Consider the following 17620-nt stretch of genomic DNA (forward strand, 5'->3'; position numbering starts at 1 on the left):
CCACTGCGCCACCGCCTGGTCAGGCTTAAAGTTTATTTAAAAAGAACAGAAAAGCCTGACCTGTGGTGGCGCAGTGGATAAAGTGTCAACCTGGAAGTGCTGAGGTTGCCGGTTCAAAACCCTGGGCTTGCCTGGTCAAGGCACATATGGGAGTTGATGCTTCCTGCTCCTCTCCCTTCTCTCTCTCTCTCTCCCCTCTCTATAATGAATAAATTTTTTTTAAAAAATCTTTAGGCCCTGGCCGGTTGGCTCAGCGGTAGAGCGTCAGCCTGGCGTGCGGGGGACCAGGGTTCGATTCCCGGCCAGGGCACATAGGAGAAGCGCCCATTTGCTTCTCCACCCCCGCCCCCTCCTTCCTCTCTGTCTCTCTCTTCCCCTCCCGCAGCCAAGGCTCCATTGGAGCAAAGATGGCCTGGGCACTGGGGATGGCTCCTTGGCCTCTGCCCCAGGTGCTAGAGTGGCTCTGGTCGTGGCAGAGCGACACCCTGGAGGGGCAGAGCATCACACCCTGGTGGGCAGAGCTTCGCCCCTGGTGGGCATGCCGGGTGGATCCCGGTCGGGCGCATGCGGGAGTCTGTCTGACTGTCTCTCCCCGTTTCCAGCTTCAGGAAAAAAAAGAAAAAAAAAATCTTTAAAAAGAACAAAAAAATGCCTGACCTGTGGTGGCGCAGTGGATAAAGCGTTGACCTGGAACACTGAGGTCGCCGGTTTGAAACCCTGGGCTTGCCTGGTCAAGGCACATATGGGAGTTGATGCTTCCTGCTCCTCCCCCTTCTCTCTCTCTCTCTTTCTCTCTCTCTCTCTCCTCTCTGAAAATTGAATAAATAAAGTCTTTAAAAAAACTTCAAAAAAAATAAAAAGAACAAAAAAAGAAAATACATCTGGATTAAGTGAAATAGAGGAGAGGGCTGTGGGAAGATGGTTGGGGAGGACTCTGAGGAGGCAGTGTCTGGGCAGAGACTGAACAGGGAGAGTGAGGGCACAGCCGTGCTTAGGCCTGAGACTGCCTAATCCCACAGGGCTCTGGCCAGCAAGGAGTTGGGTTTTTCTTTTATGCCACAGACAGCCTTAGGGTGCTCAGAAGGGTGTATCTGAAACAACTCTGGGTGCCAAGTGATGATCAGCTGGGAAGGGTGGACAGGGAAATAGGGACCAGACTGAGGGTCACCAAGCAAAGGATAGAGCAGGGGTCCCCAAACTTTTTACACAGGGGGCCAGTTCACTGTTCCTTAGACCATTGGAGGGCCGGACTATAAAAAAAACTATGAACAAATCCCTATGCACACTGCACATATCTTATTTTAAAGTAAAAAATCAAAATGGGAACAAATACAATATTTAAAATAAAGAACAAGTAAATTTAAATCAACAAACTGACCAGTATTTCAATGGGAACTACGGGCCTGCTTTTGGCTAATGAGATGGTCAATGTGCTCCTCTCACTGACCACCAATGAAAGAAGTGCCCCTTCCGGAAGTGCGGTGGGGGCCGGATAAATGGCTTCAGGGGGCCGCATGTGGCCCGCGGGCCGTAGTTTGGGGACCTCTGGGGTAGAGGATTCGGGCATTGAGAAAATGAGGTTCTCAGGACTGGCTGATGACTACTGTGGTAGGGCGGCTGGCCATGGTCCCTTCCCAGGCCTCTCCTGTGGAACCCAGACCCAAGTCTCTCTGTGGAACAGAGTATAGAGGCACCCCCATGCCAGGGGCTCCCAGGTTCCACCAGCCTGCCCCTTTGACAGTGGGGAGAGGGAGCTCCAGTGGCGCAAAGCTTAGTGCGCTGTAGTTATACAACGGGGGATGCTCAGAGGGAGGTCATGATGTGTCCCAGGCACGGGCGGGCCTCAGCTCCATCACCCCAGAAGACCCCACCACCCCGGAAGAACCCTCTCCCCCAGGAGGTTCCATCATTAGAGACCCTCGCCCAGCAGGCGATCCCCCCCCCACACCACCACCACCACACACAGGAGCTGGAAGGCAGTTGCTTTCCACCCTCCACCCCCCACCCCCCGGGCGCGGGCGCAGTTGCTCGGGGCAGTGAAGGTCAGATTCTGCCGACCGGGTGTGAGCGGGTTTGGTTTTCCATTCACTTGACCTCGACGGTCACCGCACCCCCACCCCCGCACACCCCCGCTCCATCTTCCGATGGATCTTCCCGTCTCTGAAAATGAGACCTGGAATTGACCCAGACCTTTCCGACCCATCTGTTGTGGCCTCGGCCCAGCATCCCCATTTCTGGCCCCCAGCCCCTGCCTCTCTGTCGCCTCCAGGGTCGCGGGTCAGGACGGGAAACCCCTTCGGGAAACCCCCTTGGAACAGCTGGAAGAGGGGGCGGAGAAGCAGGGTTGTAGGGCGGCGAGAAGGAGCCAGAGGCACCACTATTTAAGCCACTTCCCTCGAGGGCCGGGGGCCGTGGACAGAGCAGAGGACCCAGCATGGAACAGGGCCTGGCCTTTCTGCTTTCCCTTTTCATGGGGCTCTTCCAGCAAGGCCTCGGTGAGCAGGGGAAGAAACTCCGAAAGGGGAAGGGGCTTTAGGAAAGAGGAGGGAGCAGATGTGAAGGGGGTTCCGAGGCGGGGGTGGGGTGGGGTGGGAGGGGCTTAGGTAACAAGAGGGTATTCTGAGAGAGGAGGGGGTTGGGCCAGGGGCGGTGGGGGAGATTCAGGGAGGGTGATGGGGCATCCTTCACACGCCCGTCTTGGGGGAGACAGGGCTAAGAGGTTTAGGGGCTCGGGCAGAGAGAGAGCTCAGGACAAGAGTCTGAGGCTGGGTGCGCGGGGTGGGTTGGGGAACGGGGCTCAGAGCGCCGTCTGCCCACAGGTGGGCCCCTGGAGGTGGAGCCCCACGAGCCGGTGGTGGCGGTGGCCGTGGGCGAGTCGAGGCAGCTTACCTGCCGCCTGGCCTGCGCGGGCCACAGCGCCTCCTCGGTACAGTGGCGGGGCCTGGACACCACTCTGGGTGCAGTGCACTCCGGCGCCGGCAGCAGCGTCCTCTCCGTCCGCAACGCCTCGCTGTCGGCTGCGGGGACCCGCATATGTGTGGGCTCCTGCGGGAACCTCACCTTCCAAAAGAGCGTGGAACTCCTGGTGTTCGGTGAGCCCCCGCCCGTCCTTTCCTCGCCGCCTTCGCACAAATCGGGCCCACCTAGCAATTTTGCTTTATCTCTGTCCTTTTGCCACCTCTTCCCAGGAGCCTTCCCGGATTGCCCACCCCGTTCCAGCTCAAAGCCTGCTTCACAGCTCCTTAGTCGCTCTGCAATCCATTCGCCCTTCCGACATCCCTCCCTTCAGGCCTCCCAGCCTTCTCTGCCCTGCTCCCAACTCACTCCCAAGCCTCCCCCCCCCCCATTCCTGACCACCCTTTCTGCTCTGCACCCTTCTCTAGCATCTTATATTCTAGCCACGCAGGGTGTGAATAATGAGTCTTCCCTGTCCCTGTGCACCAGCAGTCCCCACTTCCCGCTTGGCCTCATTCCCATACCCTCTTCTTCAGGGCCGTTTTGATCCTCTGGGCTCAGCCCACCCCCCTCCAACCCTCCCTACACAGCCTTCCCGAACCAGCTGACTGTCTCCCCAATGGCCCTGGAGGCCAAGCAGGACCAGGAGTTGGCCTGCACGGCCCACAACGTTACACCTGCCGACCCTGATGCCCTCTCCTTGTCCCTGCTCCTGGGGGACCAGGAACTGGAGGGAGTGCAGAGCCTGGGCCGAGATGAGGAGGAGGAGCCCCAGGAGGGCGAGGACCTGCTGTTCCAAGTGACAAAGCGCTGGCTGCTGCCCACCCTGGGGACACCTGCCCCACACACCCTCCACTGCCAGGCGACCATGAGGCTGCCTGGCTTGGTGCAGAGCCACCGCCTGCCCATTCCAGGTGAGTCTTCAGGGTCCTGACTGCCTTGTGCCTTAGTGTCTCCCAGGAATTGGGGGAAGTCATGCCACCCAGCTCCTATGAGCCTTGATGAGCAGTGATCAGTGGCTTTTCTGGAATCCTGGTTCTGCCCCTCACCGGCTGGCTCCCCATCTAGACAGAGTACTTGCAGCAGGTGGAAAAATTGCATTCCATCTTTAGTTTGCCCCTTAGGGCAGCCAGAGTGATTCTTCTCAATTGTTTTGTCTATTCATCCATTAAATGGATTTACTGAGCACCTACCCTGTGCCAGGCCCCATTTGGTCCCATACCTGTCCTCCCAACTTGGTTTCTGACCCCCACCCTCACCCCTCAAATCTGTCCTCTTCACAGCAGCCACCAGAGGATGCCTGTGATGACCTGAGTTAGGTCCCATTCCTCTTCTGCTCATAGCCCTTCAGGGCTCCCACCTCTTTTCAAATAAAAGCCAAAGTCTTCCCCCGGGGTCTCCAACGCCCTGCCCCGACCTGGCGCATCACCTCCCTGCCCTCACTTCCTCCCTCTCACCCCCTTACTCACTCTGCTCCAGCTAAAAAGGCCTCCTAATGTTCCTCCAACAGGCACAGTCCCACCTCAGGGCCTTTGCTGTGCTGTGTCCTCCACTGGGAATGCTCTTCCTATAGATCTTTCCATGACTCCCTCACTCACCTCCCTCAGGTCACCTTCCAGTGAGGCTTCCTGACCTCCCCTTACCCCTCACACATGTACATGTTTACACACACACACACCCCCATTCTCTCCTGTTGAATGTTTCTTGACACCTTTTATCAACATCTGACATCCTAGATGCCTTCTTTATTTTTTCTCCATTATCTATCTACCTGCTCTTGGCTTCACCAAGGTAAGAATGTGTGTCTTGTTCATGATTGTGTTCCCAATGGCTAAAACAGTGCCTAGAGCATAGTATGTATTGAATAGATATCCTCTGAATGAATGAATAACTGTTATCATGGTGCCCAGCACATAGCAGGTACACAATAAATACTTGCCAAATGATGAACAAATGGTAACATTTAACATGGGCGCTGGCATACAGTAGGTGCTCAATTTGTGTCAGATGTGCCCTTCCCTCGCTCTACCTCTCAGTCTCATAATAATAAAATTCAGTGCTCACCAACCCTATGCTCTGGGTGCATGTATGGGCCTAGGTGGGGGGTTCTCACCTCCTTTGTAGTTGAGGAAAGTGAGACAAGGAGTTCAGAAGTTCCCTCAATGTCAGGGGGTCCCAAGAGACCAACCCCACTCCTACCCACTGGGATACATTGCAATTTGCCCAACTGGCCCAAGGTGGGACTTGGAGAAGTTCTGGTCCAACCCCCAGTACAGATGGAGAGACTGAGGCAAGGAAGGGGACTGGGGCAACAGAAAGAAAAACAGCTGCCCTCTTTTCCAGTTCGGCACAGCCTGACCTCCCAGGAGCCCCCCATCACAACCTCCCGGGATACCACCCTGGAGCAGGACTCCACCCACAGCCCTGGGAGTCCTGGCCCCAAGCCAGAAAACAGCTCCACCAGGCCCTGCCACCCTGAGATCCACAGGTTGCCAGCACCAGGGGGTCTGGAGCTGCTGTGTGAAGCAGCCTGTGGCCCTGACATAACTGTGCATTGGACCCAGGCACCCAGCGACCTGGCGGCTTACGAGAGGTGGGAGGCTGGGGCCCAGGCTTCCCTGACTGTGCTGTGGGCCGGATGCAGCCCCGAGGGCTGGTTCCAGTGTCGCCTAGATCCAGGGGGCCAGACAGCCAGTCTGTACCTACTCCCAGAATTCTGTGAGTTTGGGGGACTGAGGAGGGCATTGGGGGAGCCTAGGAGGGAGGAAGCCTTGCATAAAGACCTTAGACAAGGAGGTGCCCTGCCCAGCCTCAGTTTCCCCAACTCTCCAGTGGGCTTCCTCAACACTATAAGATTATAGTTGCCTGGCATGACAATGAATACAAATTTCAGGAATTAAGTAGATTTCACAGCAGTTTCTAAACTCTGACCTTTAGAGACTACAACAGCCTGTGGAATAAAAACTGAAAACAGCCACTTAGGTCTTTTTAAATTTTTTAGTAGCCACATTCAGAAAAAAATGTAAAAAATAAGATATTTTCTTTTAAAATCGCTGTTCTAAGCTGTTATTTTAGGGAATTTGTAAATTTGGAAGCCCTTGGCAGGCTCTGCTGTGTTTCTCTCCACAACTTGCAAAGAGGTATACAGGCTCCCAATGCTTCTCTCTCCAGGTTCCCCACCAATGTCGGAAACTCTGTGGGTGGGCACCTTGGTGCTGGGGCTGCTCCTCCTGGTGTTCCTCACCTATCGCCTGTGGAAACGCTGCCAGGCTCACCAGCACCCCTGAAATGGCCTGCCTTCCCTTCAACTCAGTTGTGACTGGAGGATTTTGCAGGGTTCTTATAAAACCCAGTGCTCACCAACCCTACGCTCTGGGTGCATGTGTGGACCTGGACAGCATGAGGGCTGACCAATGGCCTTTGTCCTGATGGCCAACACATTGAGGGCTCCCCAGCTGGCTGGGTTTCCCCTCCATGGAACTCCTGGCAAGCCCTACCCCAGCTGGAGAATAAAGAGCATCTGGTCTGACCTCAGTGGCTTTTGTTGTGGCTTCTGTTGTGGTAGGAAGACCCTGGGCAATTAATTCCCCAGGCTGTCCCCAGGCTGGGGGAGTGTGCTTGGGGAGGGATAATACAAATGCTGTTACTGTCCCTGATGCAGGGACCCTGAAGTTTCAAAAATAACTAAGTCATCAAAAGAAACGAAAAATGTATTGGGGGGGCAGTGTGGGTAGACACAGAAGAAGGTGACTTATTAAGGGAGCTAAGGAGGGGAAAGAGCTGAAACACACGCTAGAACTGAGATCAGCAGATACCAGGGGCTTGAGTCTGTGGGTACTGGGGAGCCATGGGAAAACTGAGAGCACTTGAGCATGCAGTGTGAGAAAGCCCTCCGGTGGTGAGGCAAAGTAACAACAGCCTGGGATGGGGAAATAGAGACAATGGGTGGTTTACTCATCCTCGAACACGCACAAGGGACTAGAGGCCGTGGGAGTCCAGAGCAGACCCCTAATGCAGCCTGGTGGGTGGCTGGGACGGAGGGTCCCCACAAGGTGAGCTATTAACTCAAACCAAGACTGGGTTAGGCTAAAAGCAAGCTGAGCGCAAAGTCTCAAAGACGAAAGTCAGAAAAATGGGACGGGGCAGCGCTCGGTCCTGGAATCCAAGTGGATCCATCCCCTCTCAAGCACTGCCAAAGCTTCTTTGGTAAGCGAGGTGGCTGGTTGCTAGGGAACCATGCCAAGCAAGGACTCGCCCACTACCAAGATGGCAAGCAATGCTGCTTCATGCCAGAAACCAAGCCCTTCTTTGGGAAGCCATTTTAGAGTCTGGCAAAGTTCAGGTGCTGGGCCTAAGCCAAGAAAGTCGACCAGTACACGTACAGAGGAAATTCGAGGGAGAATGCCAACGCGAACCTGAGCGAAAGGGTGGCCTGCATCTTTGTCCTTAACAAAGATGGCCAACAGGAGGCGCCAGTGCACGGTGAAATATGGCGGCGCTTCCGGTCCCGCTGCCCTCAGCTAAGATGGCGGCAGTGGAGAAGCGGCGGCTGGCCATAGTCCCTGCGGCCAGTTTCACAGACAGCGGTCGGCCGTCGGTGTCCCGGGCGGCGGCAACGGCAGAGAGCGAGGAGGACTTCCTGCAGCAGGTCGGAGTGACAAAGATGCTACGCGCAGCTCTGCTGAAGGTGCTGGAGGCACGGCCCGAGGAACCGATCTCCTTCCTGGCGCACTACTTCGAGAACATGGGCTTGAGTACGCCTGCAAACGGCGGCGCCGGGGAGCCCCCGGGCCAGCTCCTGCTGCAGCAGCAGCGCCTGGGCCGCGCTCTGTGGCACCTTCGCCTGGCTCACCACTCCCAGAGGTGCGGGACTGGGCCGGGCCTGGGCGGGTAGGGTACCCCGACGGGACTTCAATTCCCAGCGTGCTCCGGCGCGGCTCCTCGCCCCGGGCCCAGCACTTGAGCGTGTTGCATGCTGTGAACTGTAGTCCGCGGTGTCTCCCTGGCGCGGGGTGAACCCGGACTGCAATGAGCTGTAGGTCCCCAACGTAGCCTGGCGGTAATTCGCGTGCTATACGCCGGTCCCGATATCTTCTGCCAGCTTCGTCTTTTGTGATGCCTTTTTGTAGGTAATGAGTTCCCCCTTGCAGCCCACCCAACATTTTGGAGCCCAGAGAGCAAGCACTCCCAAGTCCCTCCTAGATGGCTCGTTAGGAGCATAACATCACCATTAGAAAGAATATGAATATAGGTCTGGGCTGTGGAGGACAGAAGGCAACCTAGTCACCTAAGGCCTCTATCTTAGAGGGAGGCACCCAGCGTGCTGGAGGGGTATCTTGGAAGAGCCTGGTGTGACGCAGAGAAAAGGTGGTGCCTCTGATGCACTGTCCTGTAGACTGTACAAGTGTAATGTGGGATCCTCAGCCTTCTCACAGCTGAAGTATGGTGGGGTGAGGGGATGGTGTCTTCCCACGCCCCGCACGTCCCCCCTTCCCCACAGGTGTGAGCCCATGGAAGGTGGTTGAGGAATATGTGTTGAATGCATGGTCTGCATCAGGTGGATTGCGGAAAAGAAGTATCAACCAGACAAAGTCACTGGCTGGGTGTGGGTGGTCTGGGTCTTGTCTAAGAGCATCCCAGAAGCAGAGCCTAATGCAGGCATTCATGTAGACGTGATTTTATAAGGGAGTGCTTCCAGAAGACCCCAGAAAGGGGAGGAAGACAAGCCTGATTCCTAGGGGATTCCCAGGTGCTTCCAAGAGGCACTCTGGAGTAACAGGTCCAAGCCACAGAAGGAAAGCACAGACATGCTGGGAGAAGAGCTCAGCTGTGGGAGGGGTGTAGAGGGCGGCCATCCAAGCAGAGCAGCCACCTCACCACCACAGGAGAAAAGGGCCGTGGGGTTTCTGGGATCTGGGGCCACCCCTGAGATAGAGACCTGGAGAGAGGAGCAGGTTAATGGGACTTACATGGCTTCGGACATGCTGTGAAGGTTGAGCTGATGGATTTGCTCGGGTCAGGGTGGAAGGGGAGTGTGCAGGACAATCCCAGGTGTCCATGGGGCCATCTACTGAGATGGGGGGGGCATTCCCATAGTAGCTAGGAGATTTTAAATCAAGGGTCTGTGAGAACCTTGCAGCAAGAAAGTGGACAGGCAGTTCTGCAACTGAGATGTGCGACTGGGACAGGCGGTTGTCAACTGGGAGGGGTTATGAAGTCCGCAGAAGAGCTGAGAAGAGCCCAGGCCCCAGTCCTGAGTAGCCCCAGCCTCAAAGAACGCATAAAAAAGCATGTGAAGGCAGACCAGATGTGAAGGAGGGAACCTCAGAAGAGAGTGGCATATCAGAACATCTTCCAAGGACAAGTAGTCAGTGGCAGGGCCACCATGTACAGTTTAGGTCAAGCAATGCACAAGCCACTCACCCCATAGACATCACAGACAAGGATATTTATATGAAGGCTTTTTTTAAGACTGGATTTATTGATTATTTTTTTTTAAGAGAGTCAGAGAGAGGGATATATAGGGACAAACAGACAGGAATGGAGAGAGATGAGAAGCATCAATCATCAGTTTTTCACTGCGACACCTTAGTTGTTCATTGATTGCTCTCTCATATGTGCCTTGACCGGGGGCCTTCAGCAGACTGAGTAACCCCTTGCTCAAGCCAGTGACCTTGGGTCCAAGCTGGTGAACTTTTTGCTCAAGCCAGATGAGCCCGCACTCAAGCTGGCAACCTCAGAGGTCTCAAACCTGGGTCCTTCCACATCCCAGTCCGACGCTCTATCCACTGCACCACCGCCTGGTCAGGCGATTTATTGATTTTTATGGGAGAGGGAGACTAGTAGTTGCTTCATTCTAGCTAGCTGTTTATTGGTTACTTCTCATATGTGCCTTGACTGGGCAAGCCCAGGGTTTCAAACCTGCGACCTCAGCATTTCAGGTTGGCGCTCTCTCCACTGTGCTACCACAGGTCAGGCTATATGAAGGCTTTTTGCAGGGTTTTTGTCTAATTCGCACAAAGGCACCCTGTGGGCTGGCGGCAGCCCTGTGTTCCATAGCCCAGTAAATTAGGGCTGAGAAGTCTGTTGGATTTAGGGTGAACAGAAAACTGTATTAGTTTTCTGTGGCTGCTGTAACAAATTACCACAAACCTGGTGGCTTAAAACAACAGAAATATATTCTCCCACTGTTCTGGATGCCAAAAGTCTGAAGTCAAGGTGTTGCAGGGCCAAGCTTCCTCCAGAGGTTCTAGGGGAGGGTCCTTTCTGCCTCTTTTAGTTCCTGGGCATCCTTGGGCATGTGGAAGCATCACTCCAGTCTCTGCTTCATCGTTACATGGCTGACTCCTCTATCTCCGCCCTGACTCTTCTAAGAATATTTGGCATTGAATTTAGAGCCACCTTACCCTATCTCCAGATCATGAACTGATTACCTATCAAAGACCTTATTTCCAAATGAGGTCACACTCACAGGTTCCAGATGGGTGTGCATTTTCTGGGAACATGAGTCACTACACTGCAGGGGCATTAAGGCTGTTGCTATAGGCAGTCGGGAGCAGCAGAGGTGAAGAGGGAGAGCAGTGAGCAGGGGCCCTGGTGGGTGCCAGTGGTAGATACATCCCCCCAGAGACAGAGCGAGTAGTGGACACAGGAGGCCCTTAACTGCTCCTGAAGGGTCAGGAGCAGAAGCCTTGCCAGACAAGTCTAAGGAGTGGGAGACAGGTACTCCAAGGTTAGGCAGCTTCGTCTGCTGCAACGTTGACCAGGCCATCATTGGGCTCTTCTAGAGCACGTCATCATGAAAGATTTGGGGAGAAGTCAACCAAAACCCCTCTGTCCATGACTCAAGGAGTCAGGCTTGCTGGCCTGCAGGACTGGTGATGGTTGCAGCTGCATCTCATTGCCCCCCTACCCCCCACTGGCCTCAAACCCTAGGGGTCATCTGGACTCATTGCTGCATGACCATGAAGGGACAGAGCCAGAGTCAGGCCTGGGCAGTGTGGCTGCTAGGCCTCCTTCTAATCCACCACACTACTAATAGTAACAATAAGAGTGCCATGCCCAGCAGGTCCCTGTGACCCAGGAAGACAAACATAAGGTACCAACAAGTGTAGGCCAAGGCTCCTCAACTCACATCACCTCTGAGGGACTGTCCTGGGCACTGTGGGGTGCTGAGCATCATCCCTGGTCCCCACCCCCTCGATGCCCGGAGCACCCTGTGTGACAAATACAAATGTCCCTAGATATTACCCAGTGTGCCTTGGAGGCAGAATCACCCCCATTGAGAACCCCTGGTCTAAAGTGGAAAGTCTCAGTGTCTCTTTCTGAGACATTACATAAATATATTCATATTTTGTTTGAACAAATGTTCACATATTTCACAAACTGCTGACAGGAATGGAGCCCTCAATAAGTGCCCAGTCCCAATTCACAGACAGGGAAACTGAGGCCCAGAGTCCCACCATGCAGCCAAGATGGAGCCCAGACCATCAAGTCCAGAGTGGGCTGCCTTTTTTTTTTTTTTTTTTTTTGTATTTTTCCGAAGTTGGAAACGGGGAGGCAGTCAGACAGACTCCCGCATGCGCCTGACTGGGATCCACCCAGCATGCCCACCAGGGGGCGTTGCTCTGTTGCAACCAGAGCCATTCTAGCGCCTGAGGCAGAGGCCACAGAGCCATCCTCAGCGCCTGGGCCAACTTTGCTCCAATGGAGCCTTGGCTGCGGGAGGGGAAGAGAGAGACAGAGAGGAAGGAGAGAGGGGGAGGGGTGGAGAAGCAGATGGGTGCTTCTCCTGTGTGCCCTGGCCAGGAATCGAACCCGGGACTCCTGCACACCACGCCGACGCTCTACCACTGAGCCAACCGCGGGTTGCCTTCTTGATCACTCCACCACCACGATTCAGCAGATGGCATGGGCACCCCTCTTGACTGGAAACCATTAGCTGGGCAACCCCCAGGATAGGCAGTTACAAGGCCTCAGTCTAGAGGTTAAGTGTTGCCCTCCTCTGGGTTTCTTGCCCAATCCTCTTCATAGCTCTAATCTCACTAGCTAGGCTGTAATTACCCCCTTGCATGCCTTCCTACTCCATGAGGAAGTCTGGATAGCCTGGCTGAATCGCAGCCCAGGTTATAGCAAATGACAAGCACACACAGGGCCCCTCCCATATGCCCCACAATCTTCAGCACTTAGCACAAATCTACTCTTCTGTCCTCATGAGATTCCTGAGGCACAACCTTCATTCTTCAGCTGAGGAAAGTGGGAGGTAATGGCTAGGACCTGAGCACAGATCTGGGCTGGGGCCAGGAACACAGGTGTGCACATAGAAGGTGCTCAGTGAACACCTGGGGAGCCAAGAAGCACCCAGATGTTTGCCCCCCTGGTAGGTCAACCAGGTTCCTGGAAGAGAAGCTTCAAGGCCCAGAGTTGGATTGGATGGATCTTGAGTCACTAACAGACCAGTCACAGTGAGCTGTGTCCCACCAAAGGAACAAAACACCCCCAAACCTCAGTGGCCTCAACACAACTAAGGCTTGTTCCTCACATCAAGGGGCTGCTATGAGCTTACATATCATGGCAGTGGGGAGTGGACCATGGGGAATGGTGCACTGGCTCTGAAAACTTCCATCAAACATGGCCTGCACATCATTCATATTGACATTTCAGTGACCAAAGCAAATACAGGGTGGAGAGACGGACAGCATAGTGGCGACCAGCCTTTGAGACACACCTGGAGACCCTCATCTCTTGGTATTCATTCCTGCATGCATTTGTCTCCCACACTTGTTTCAATACTAGGTGTTTTGGACATGACAGCAACTTCTTTGGAGCATGTGCTCTGGGGGGGACAGCTCAAGTGTGGGGGTGCTCAAGCCATCCCATGGGGATGCCCCAGGGCCAGGAGCTCAGGCCTCCTATCTAAGCAACATGTGATAACATTTCCACCTTTGAGCTTTCAGAGGACCATGCCGCAGCTAGCATCCTGACCTCAACCTTGCAAAAGAATGGGCCAGAACCCCCCAGCTAAGCTGCTCCCGAGTTCCTGCCACGTAAAAACAACATAATTGTTGTTGCTGTTTTAGGCCACTAAGTTTGGGGCTAAGTTGTTATGCAGCAATGGATAACTGTTATGAGCACACCGAGTCTTCTCAACTTCCTTCTGTTGAAAGGAGTTTAAAACTCCTATAAAGGGTTATTATGTGGTAACAGTCATAATCATGGGAATAAATGTTGAGCATGAGTATCTAGCACCATCCTCAGTGCTTCCCTGGATGGTCTCACTGCAAAGCACCCAGAACACTAAAGGGTCCAATAAATAAGAAGAGTTTATAGACGGATGGGTCCCAGCTGAGAGACCTCTGGCTCCGGCCCTCTTGCCTCCTCTGCAACAGGGCTTTGACCCACGCACATAGCTCATCGAGTTCACACACCCAACCATTAGCCTTGTGCTGAGCAGCAGAAGTGACCAGAGTGTCCAGGTTTACTGGGCACCTGCTATATGCTGGCCTGCATTTGGTGGGCTCCCACTGCATACTGGGCAGCATTTACTGGGCACCCACTGCACACTAACTCAGAGAAAGTTGAGGTGACATGGCCAGGTCACACATGAGATAAGTGTGGGGATCTGATATGAACTTTACTTTGCCTTGGAGCTGAGCTCCCAGAAAGGATGAATATAAAGCCTAGGGTTGGCCCTTTCCTCTTTGGCCTCTTGGCCCAATTATCAGACTGCCCTGAACCTTACTTCCCAATTGTGACTGTGGAACTAGTAACAGGCCACTAGCCATGCTAGCACTGGGCCACAGGCCGGGTGCTAGGCAGTCAGTCTGATGAGAATGAGACTCTCGGTAAATTAGCCACCCAGGTTCACCCCATAGCCCACACAATCAGTGCTCCCCTACTCTGCTTGTGAAGCCTACAGTGTGGCCAGGGCTTATGGGGGGCCTCAGGTTCCTCATGGGACAAGGTGATCCCTACCTTAAGCCAAGAGTAGAGAGGGTTGACAGACTTCTGTAAAGATAGCAAGTACTGTCAGCTTTGCAAGCCAATCTCTTGTGACTGTTGGACTCTGCCATTGCAACAAGAAATCTGCCGCAAGCAACATGTCAGTGGATTGACATAGCAGTGTGCCAATAAAACTTTATTTACAAAAACAGGCAGTAGGATTTGACCCACAGTTGTAGTTTGCCAACTCTTGCCCAGGGGGACTGTTGGGGAATGGGATGAGTTAACTCACATTAAATGGATAAGCAGAGTGTTTGGCCAAGGGTGACAACCTGTAAGTGTAAATGTCATTGTCAGGAGGGCAGTTGGAGGGTCCCATGGGGCAGCTGCCCATCTACTGATTCAGCAGATATCTGTTGAGGACCTGCTGTGGGCCTGGCACTGGGGCTGTACAGTGACTGACAGATAAACCCTGATGTGGACTCCTGGACATTCAGATGGAAAAGATAAACTTATAAGAACACCATATTGTGATTTTGACAGGGGTAACTGCTACAAAGAAAAGTAGAGGAGGAAAGGATTAGGTAGGGGAAGGCCCCACCAGAAAGGTGACTCAGGTAGCCATGGAGAGAGCTGGGTAAAGGGCATTCCAGGATGTGGCCACAACCTGTGCAAAGGCCCTGAGGCTGGACCAGGCCCAGGCATGGCATATTGGAGGAAGAGCAAGGGGGACAGGAAGCTGGGGCTAGGCAGGCGGGTAGGCATGGGGGCCAAGGACTCTGCTGGGCTGGCCCAATGCTCCTCTTCACCTGCAGGACAGCCTTCAACAACAATGTCAGTGTGGCCTATGAATGCCTGAGTGTCAGTGGGCGCAAGAAGAAGCCGGGGCTGGATGGGCGTACCTACAGCGAGTTGCTCAAGCGCATCTGCCAAGAAGGGGAGGCCCCCGAGGAGGTCGTGGCACCCCTCCTGCGCAAGATTCAGTGCCGAGACCATGAGGCTGTGCCACTGGACGTCTTCCGCGCTGGCATGCTCACCTGCTTTGTGCTGCTGGAGTTTGTGGCTCGGGCTGGCGCCCTCTACCAGCTACTGGAGGACCCAACCCTATCTGTTGCTGACCGCCGCATAGGCCAGGCTGTGCTGGACACCCTGGAGGGTGCCCTGCAGGCCAGTAGTGGTGCTGCTGCTCCCGCTCACTACCTGGAGGCTGGCTCACGCCTGGGGCCTGACAGCCTGGCCATGGCCATGGACCATGCCCTGGTGGCTCAGCGGCCTAGTTCCCCCATGACCCGGGAGGAGTTCCTGGAGAAGGCTGCTGCCCTTTTCATTGCCAAGGTCAAGCCAGTTGGCTAAGCCTCACCTCACACCTCACCTGCCTTCTCCACCCAGACAGCTAGAGATGCTTCAAGGCCTAGCTCACTTATTCTTGGGCAGAACATAAATCTGGGACCAGGACTAGTGTTTCTGCATGCAGGGAGCACGGTACAGGGAGCCCTCACCCAGATTTAGATCTGGAATGATACTCTAGCCCCCTTCAGGGGGGAGGCCAAAGGTTCCCAGAAGTGGACACCCCTCCCCACACACCTGCAAAAGCCCCTCTCCTCAGTAGTAATAAAGTCTGTGCCTGAGGCAGACCTGATGTGTGTGTGTGCTCCCAACCCCTGTGCCACAGAACTGGTTCTCCAGCTGCTTGCCAGACAACCCTGCAGGCCCACCACTTCCCAGAGGCCAGACTTGCCACTTGGAAATGCCATGGTGCTCCTGGATACAGCTTTATGGCAGAAGAGGGCAATGGGGAATCCAGTGAGGTGCCCTGGACCCAGGAGGCCGTGTACAGCCAACTGCTCTGAAAGGAGACTGGGTCCCCAGCCCTGCTCTCTACATAGTTCCTCCCTCGGCCTGTTTCCCCAGCGGTCAAATAAAGAGGTCAACAGCAGAGGGTAGTGGCAGTGATGACAGAAACAGCTATGTTCAAGACCTGTGACATCCTATTTGACTCTCCCCAAGGCCCAGCGAGGAAGGTAAGTCACTACCCTCATATTGACAGATGGGGAAACCCTAGAGGAAAATCAAGTGCCGAGGCCAGAAAACAGGCAGGCAGAAACCCTAGACACCCACCACCACAGGTTTTAGAGCTTGAGAAGCAGGCTTCTGAGGAACAAGGCCTCATGTGAGACCAGCTTGTGGTGGGGTTGTGGTAGCCTTTTAAGAGAGAGAAAAACAGATTTGTTGTTCTACTTATTTATGCATTAATTGCTTGATTCTTGTATGTGCTCTGAGTAGGGATCGAACCTGCAACCTGGCTATCAGGACGACACTCTATAACTAACTGAGCTACCCAGCCAGGGCTAATGTAATTACTATTTATTGATGAGCTGCCACATACTAATGCTATGACATTGCTTTTTATGGGCAGTGAGAGAACACCTGGACCACTCAGCAAAGGTAACACTCCATTTGACAGGTGAGGGGGCCCGCTCCAGATCCCCAGTGTGCAGGGCAAAGGGCCTGAGAGACTAGAGCTTTATAGTTGAGAAAGCCAAGGTACAGCGCTGGGCAGCCATTTGAGCTGCTGCTCTGCCAGGGCTCTGACTTCTCCGTACCTCCCTACTGTTGACATCTTATTTTCCTTTCCCCAGACAGGTTTATCTGTCTGTCACCTGGGGCAAGGCAAAGGACCAGGTTCTGGGGCATCTTGGGGAAGGAGTCACCTTGGTGCAGCCTGAGGTGTTGCAGGTGTTGGCTACCCAGGACATCTGCTAGCAAGGCCACAGACACAGCCAGAAGCCTAAGCCACAACATGTCACCCTCGCAGGGAGCTGTAATCTTGTAGAGGTGGAGGGATGGAGACAAGGGCACCACACCTCACTCTACTGACCAAATGTCCTGGCAAGTGGTGTATGGGTGTCTGGGCCTGGAGCCTCAGCCAGGTCAGAGCTCAGGTGAAGCACTGGGTGAGGGCTAGCAGAGGTCAGGACTTGGGTGGCGTCAAAGGTCCACCTTTGAGATTAGGGCCCATCCAGGGTAAAGGATAAATCAGGATTCAGCCAGGATGGGTACCGAATGAGTGCTAAACGGGGAGTGGACTGAATGCTTCCCCAGTTTCTCTGTGGAACAACGTCTTGTACATCCATCCCTTCTGATTCCAGTTGGTGGATCCAAGTGGTAATTAAGACTCTGCTCAGGACTCCTCACCTTCCTCGCGTCCGTACGGCCGTCGCGGGGCCTTAGCACCTGCCCAGAGCTGGGCCCTATCCTTAGCCCCACAGACGGGAAACTGAGGCATGGCCCGCCAAGACCGGGTGAGTGGGCTCCAACGCGGGCTCTCACTTGTCCTCCCGCCTGACCATTGGTCCGGCGTCCCTTCTGGTCGCCCCCAGCGACCTGGGAAGAGAATCCACAAGTCCCCATCACGAGTGAGGACGCCGGATCAGGGCGGCAGAGCCGCGACCGGGACTCGCCGCCCTACAAGGACCCCGCCCCGCTCCGGCCCAGCACCTAATTCCCCAGCCCCGCCCCGCGCCGAGGACGTCACAAAAAAGACCTCCAAAACCCAGCCGGCTGGGCCACGGCGGCGCAGCCCAGTACTCCCCAACTCCCCGCGCACAGGCGTCTGGGGTGCTCATCCGAGCTGGGGGTGGTGGCGGCGGCCTCCAAAAGGGTTCGAAGCACCAAGGCGCTCGGGCATTCGGCCCCCTCCCTCCTGGCAGTCGCGCTCGACGCG

General features: G+C 54.6%; 2 protein-coding genes across 4 annotated transcripts; both read left to right on the top strand.

Moving 5' to 3' along the window:
- The first annotated feature begins 2370 nt into the window (after nucleotides 1–2370).
- On the top strand, nucleotides 2371–6479 carry MADCAM1 (mucosal vascular addressin cell adhesion molecule 1). Of its 2 annotated transcripts, none has more exons than XM_066360968.1 (5): nucleotides 2371–2495; nucleotides 2820–3092; nucleotides 3546–3869; nucleotides 5299–5673; nucleotides 6127–6479. In XM_066360968.1, exons 1-5 carry the CDS (start codon nucleotides 2435–2437, stop codon nucleotides 6240–6242), a joined length of 1149 nt encoding a protein of 382 aa, XP_066217065.1. In that variant the 5' UTR covers nucleotides 2371–2434; the 3' UTR covers nucleotides 6243–6479. The 2 variants fall into 2 exon arrangements, with proteins under 2 accessions (XP_066217065.1, XP_066217066.1); XM_066360969.1 differs by having other exon boundaries at nucleotides 5299–5548.
- Nucleotides 6480–6614: 135 nt separating this feature from the next.
- On the top strand, nucleotides 6615–17399 carry TPGS1 (tubulin polyglutamylase complex subunit 1). 2 transcript variants are annotated; one of them, XR_010746108.1, is made up of 3 exons: nucleotides 6615–7818; nucleotides 14712–15917; nucleotides 17046–17399. XR_010746108.1 is itself a non-coding variant. In XM_066341591.1 (2 exons), exons 1-2 carry the CDS (start codon nucleotides 7445–7447, stop codon nucleotides 15247–15249), a joined length of 912 nt encoding a protein of 303 aa, XP_066197688.1. In that variant the 5' UTR covers nucleotides 6615–7444; the 3' UTR covers nucleotides 15250–15968. The 2 variants fall into 2 exon arrangements, 1 of the variants encoding a protein (XP_066197688.1); XM_066341591.1 differs by lacking the exon at nucleotides 17046–17399 and having other exon boundaries at nucleotides 14712–15968.
- The last annotated feature ends 221 nt before the right edge of the window (nucleotides 17400–17620 follow it).

The sequence above is a fragment of the Saccopteryx leptura genome, chromosome 1 (assembly GCF_036850995.1).
Source record: "Saccopteryx leptura isolate mSacLep1 chromosome 1, mSacLep1_pri_phased_curated, whole genome shotgun sequence".
NCBI lineage: Eukaryota > Metazoa > Chordata > Mammalia > Chiroptera > Emballonuridae > Saccopteryx > Saccopteryx leptura.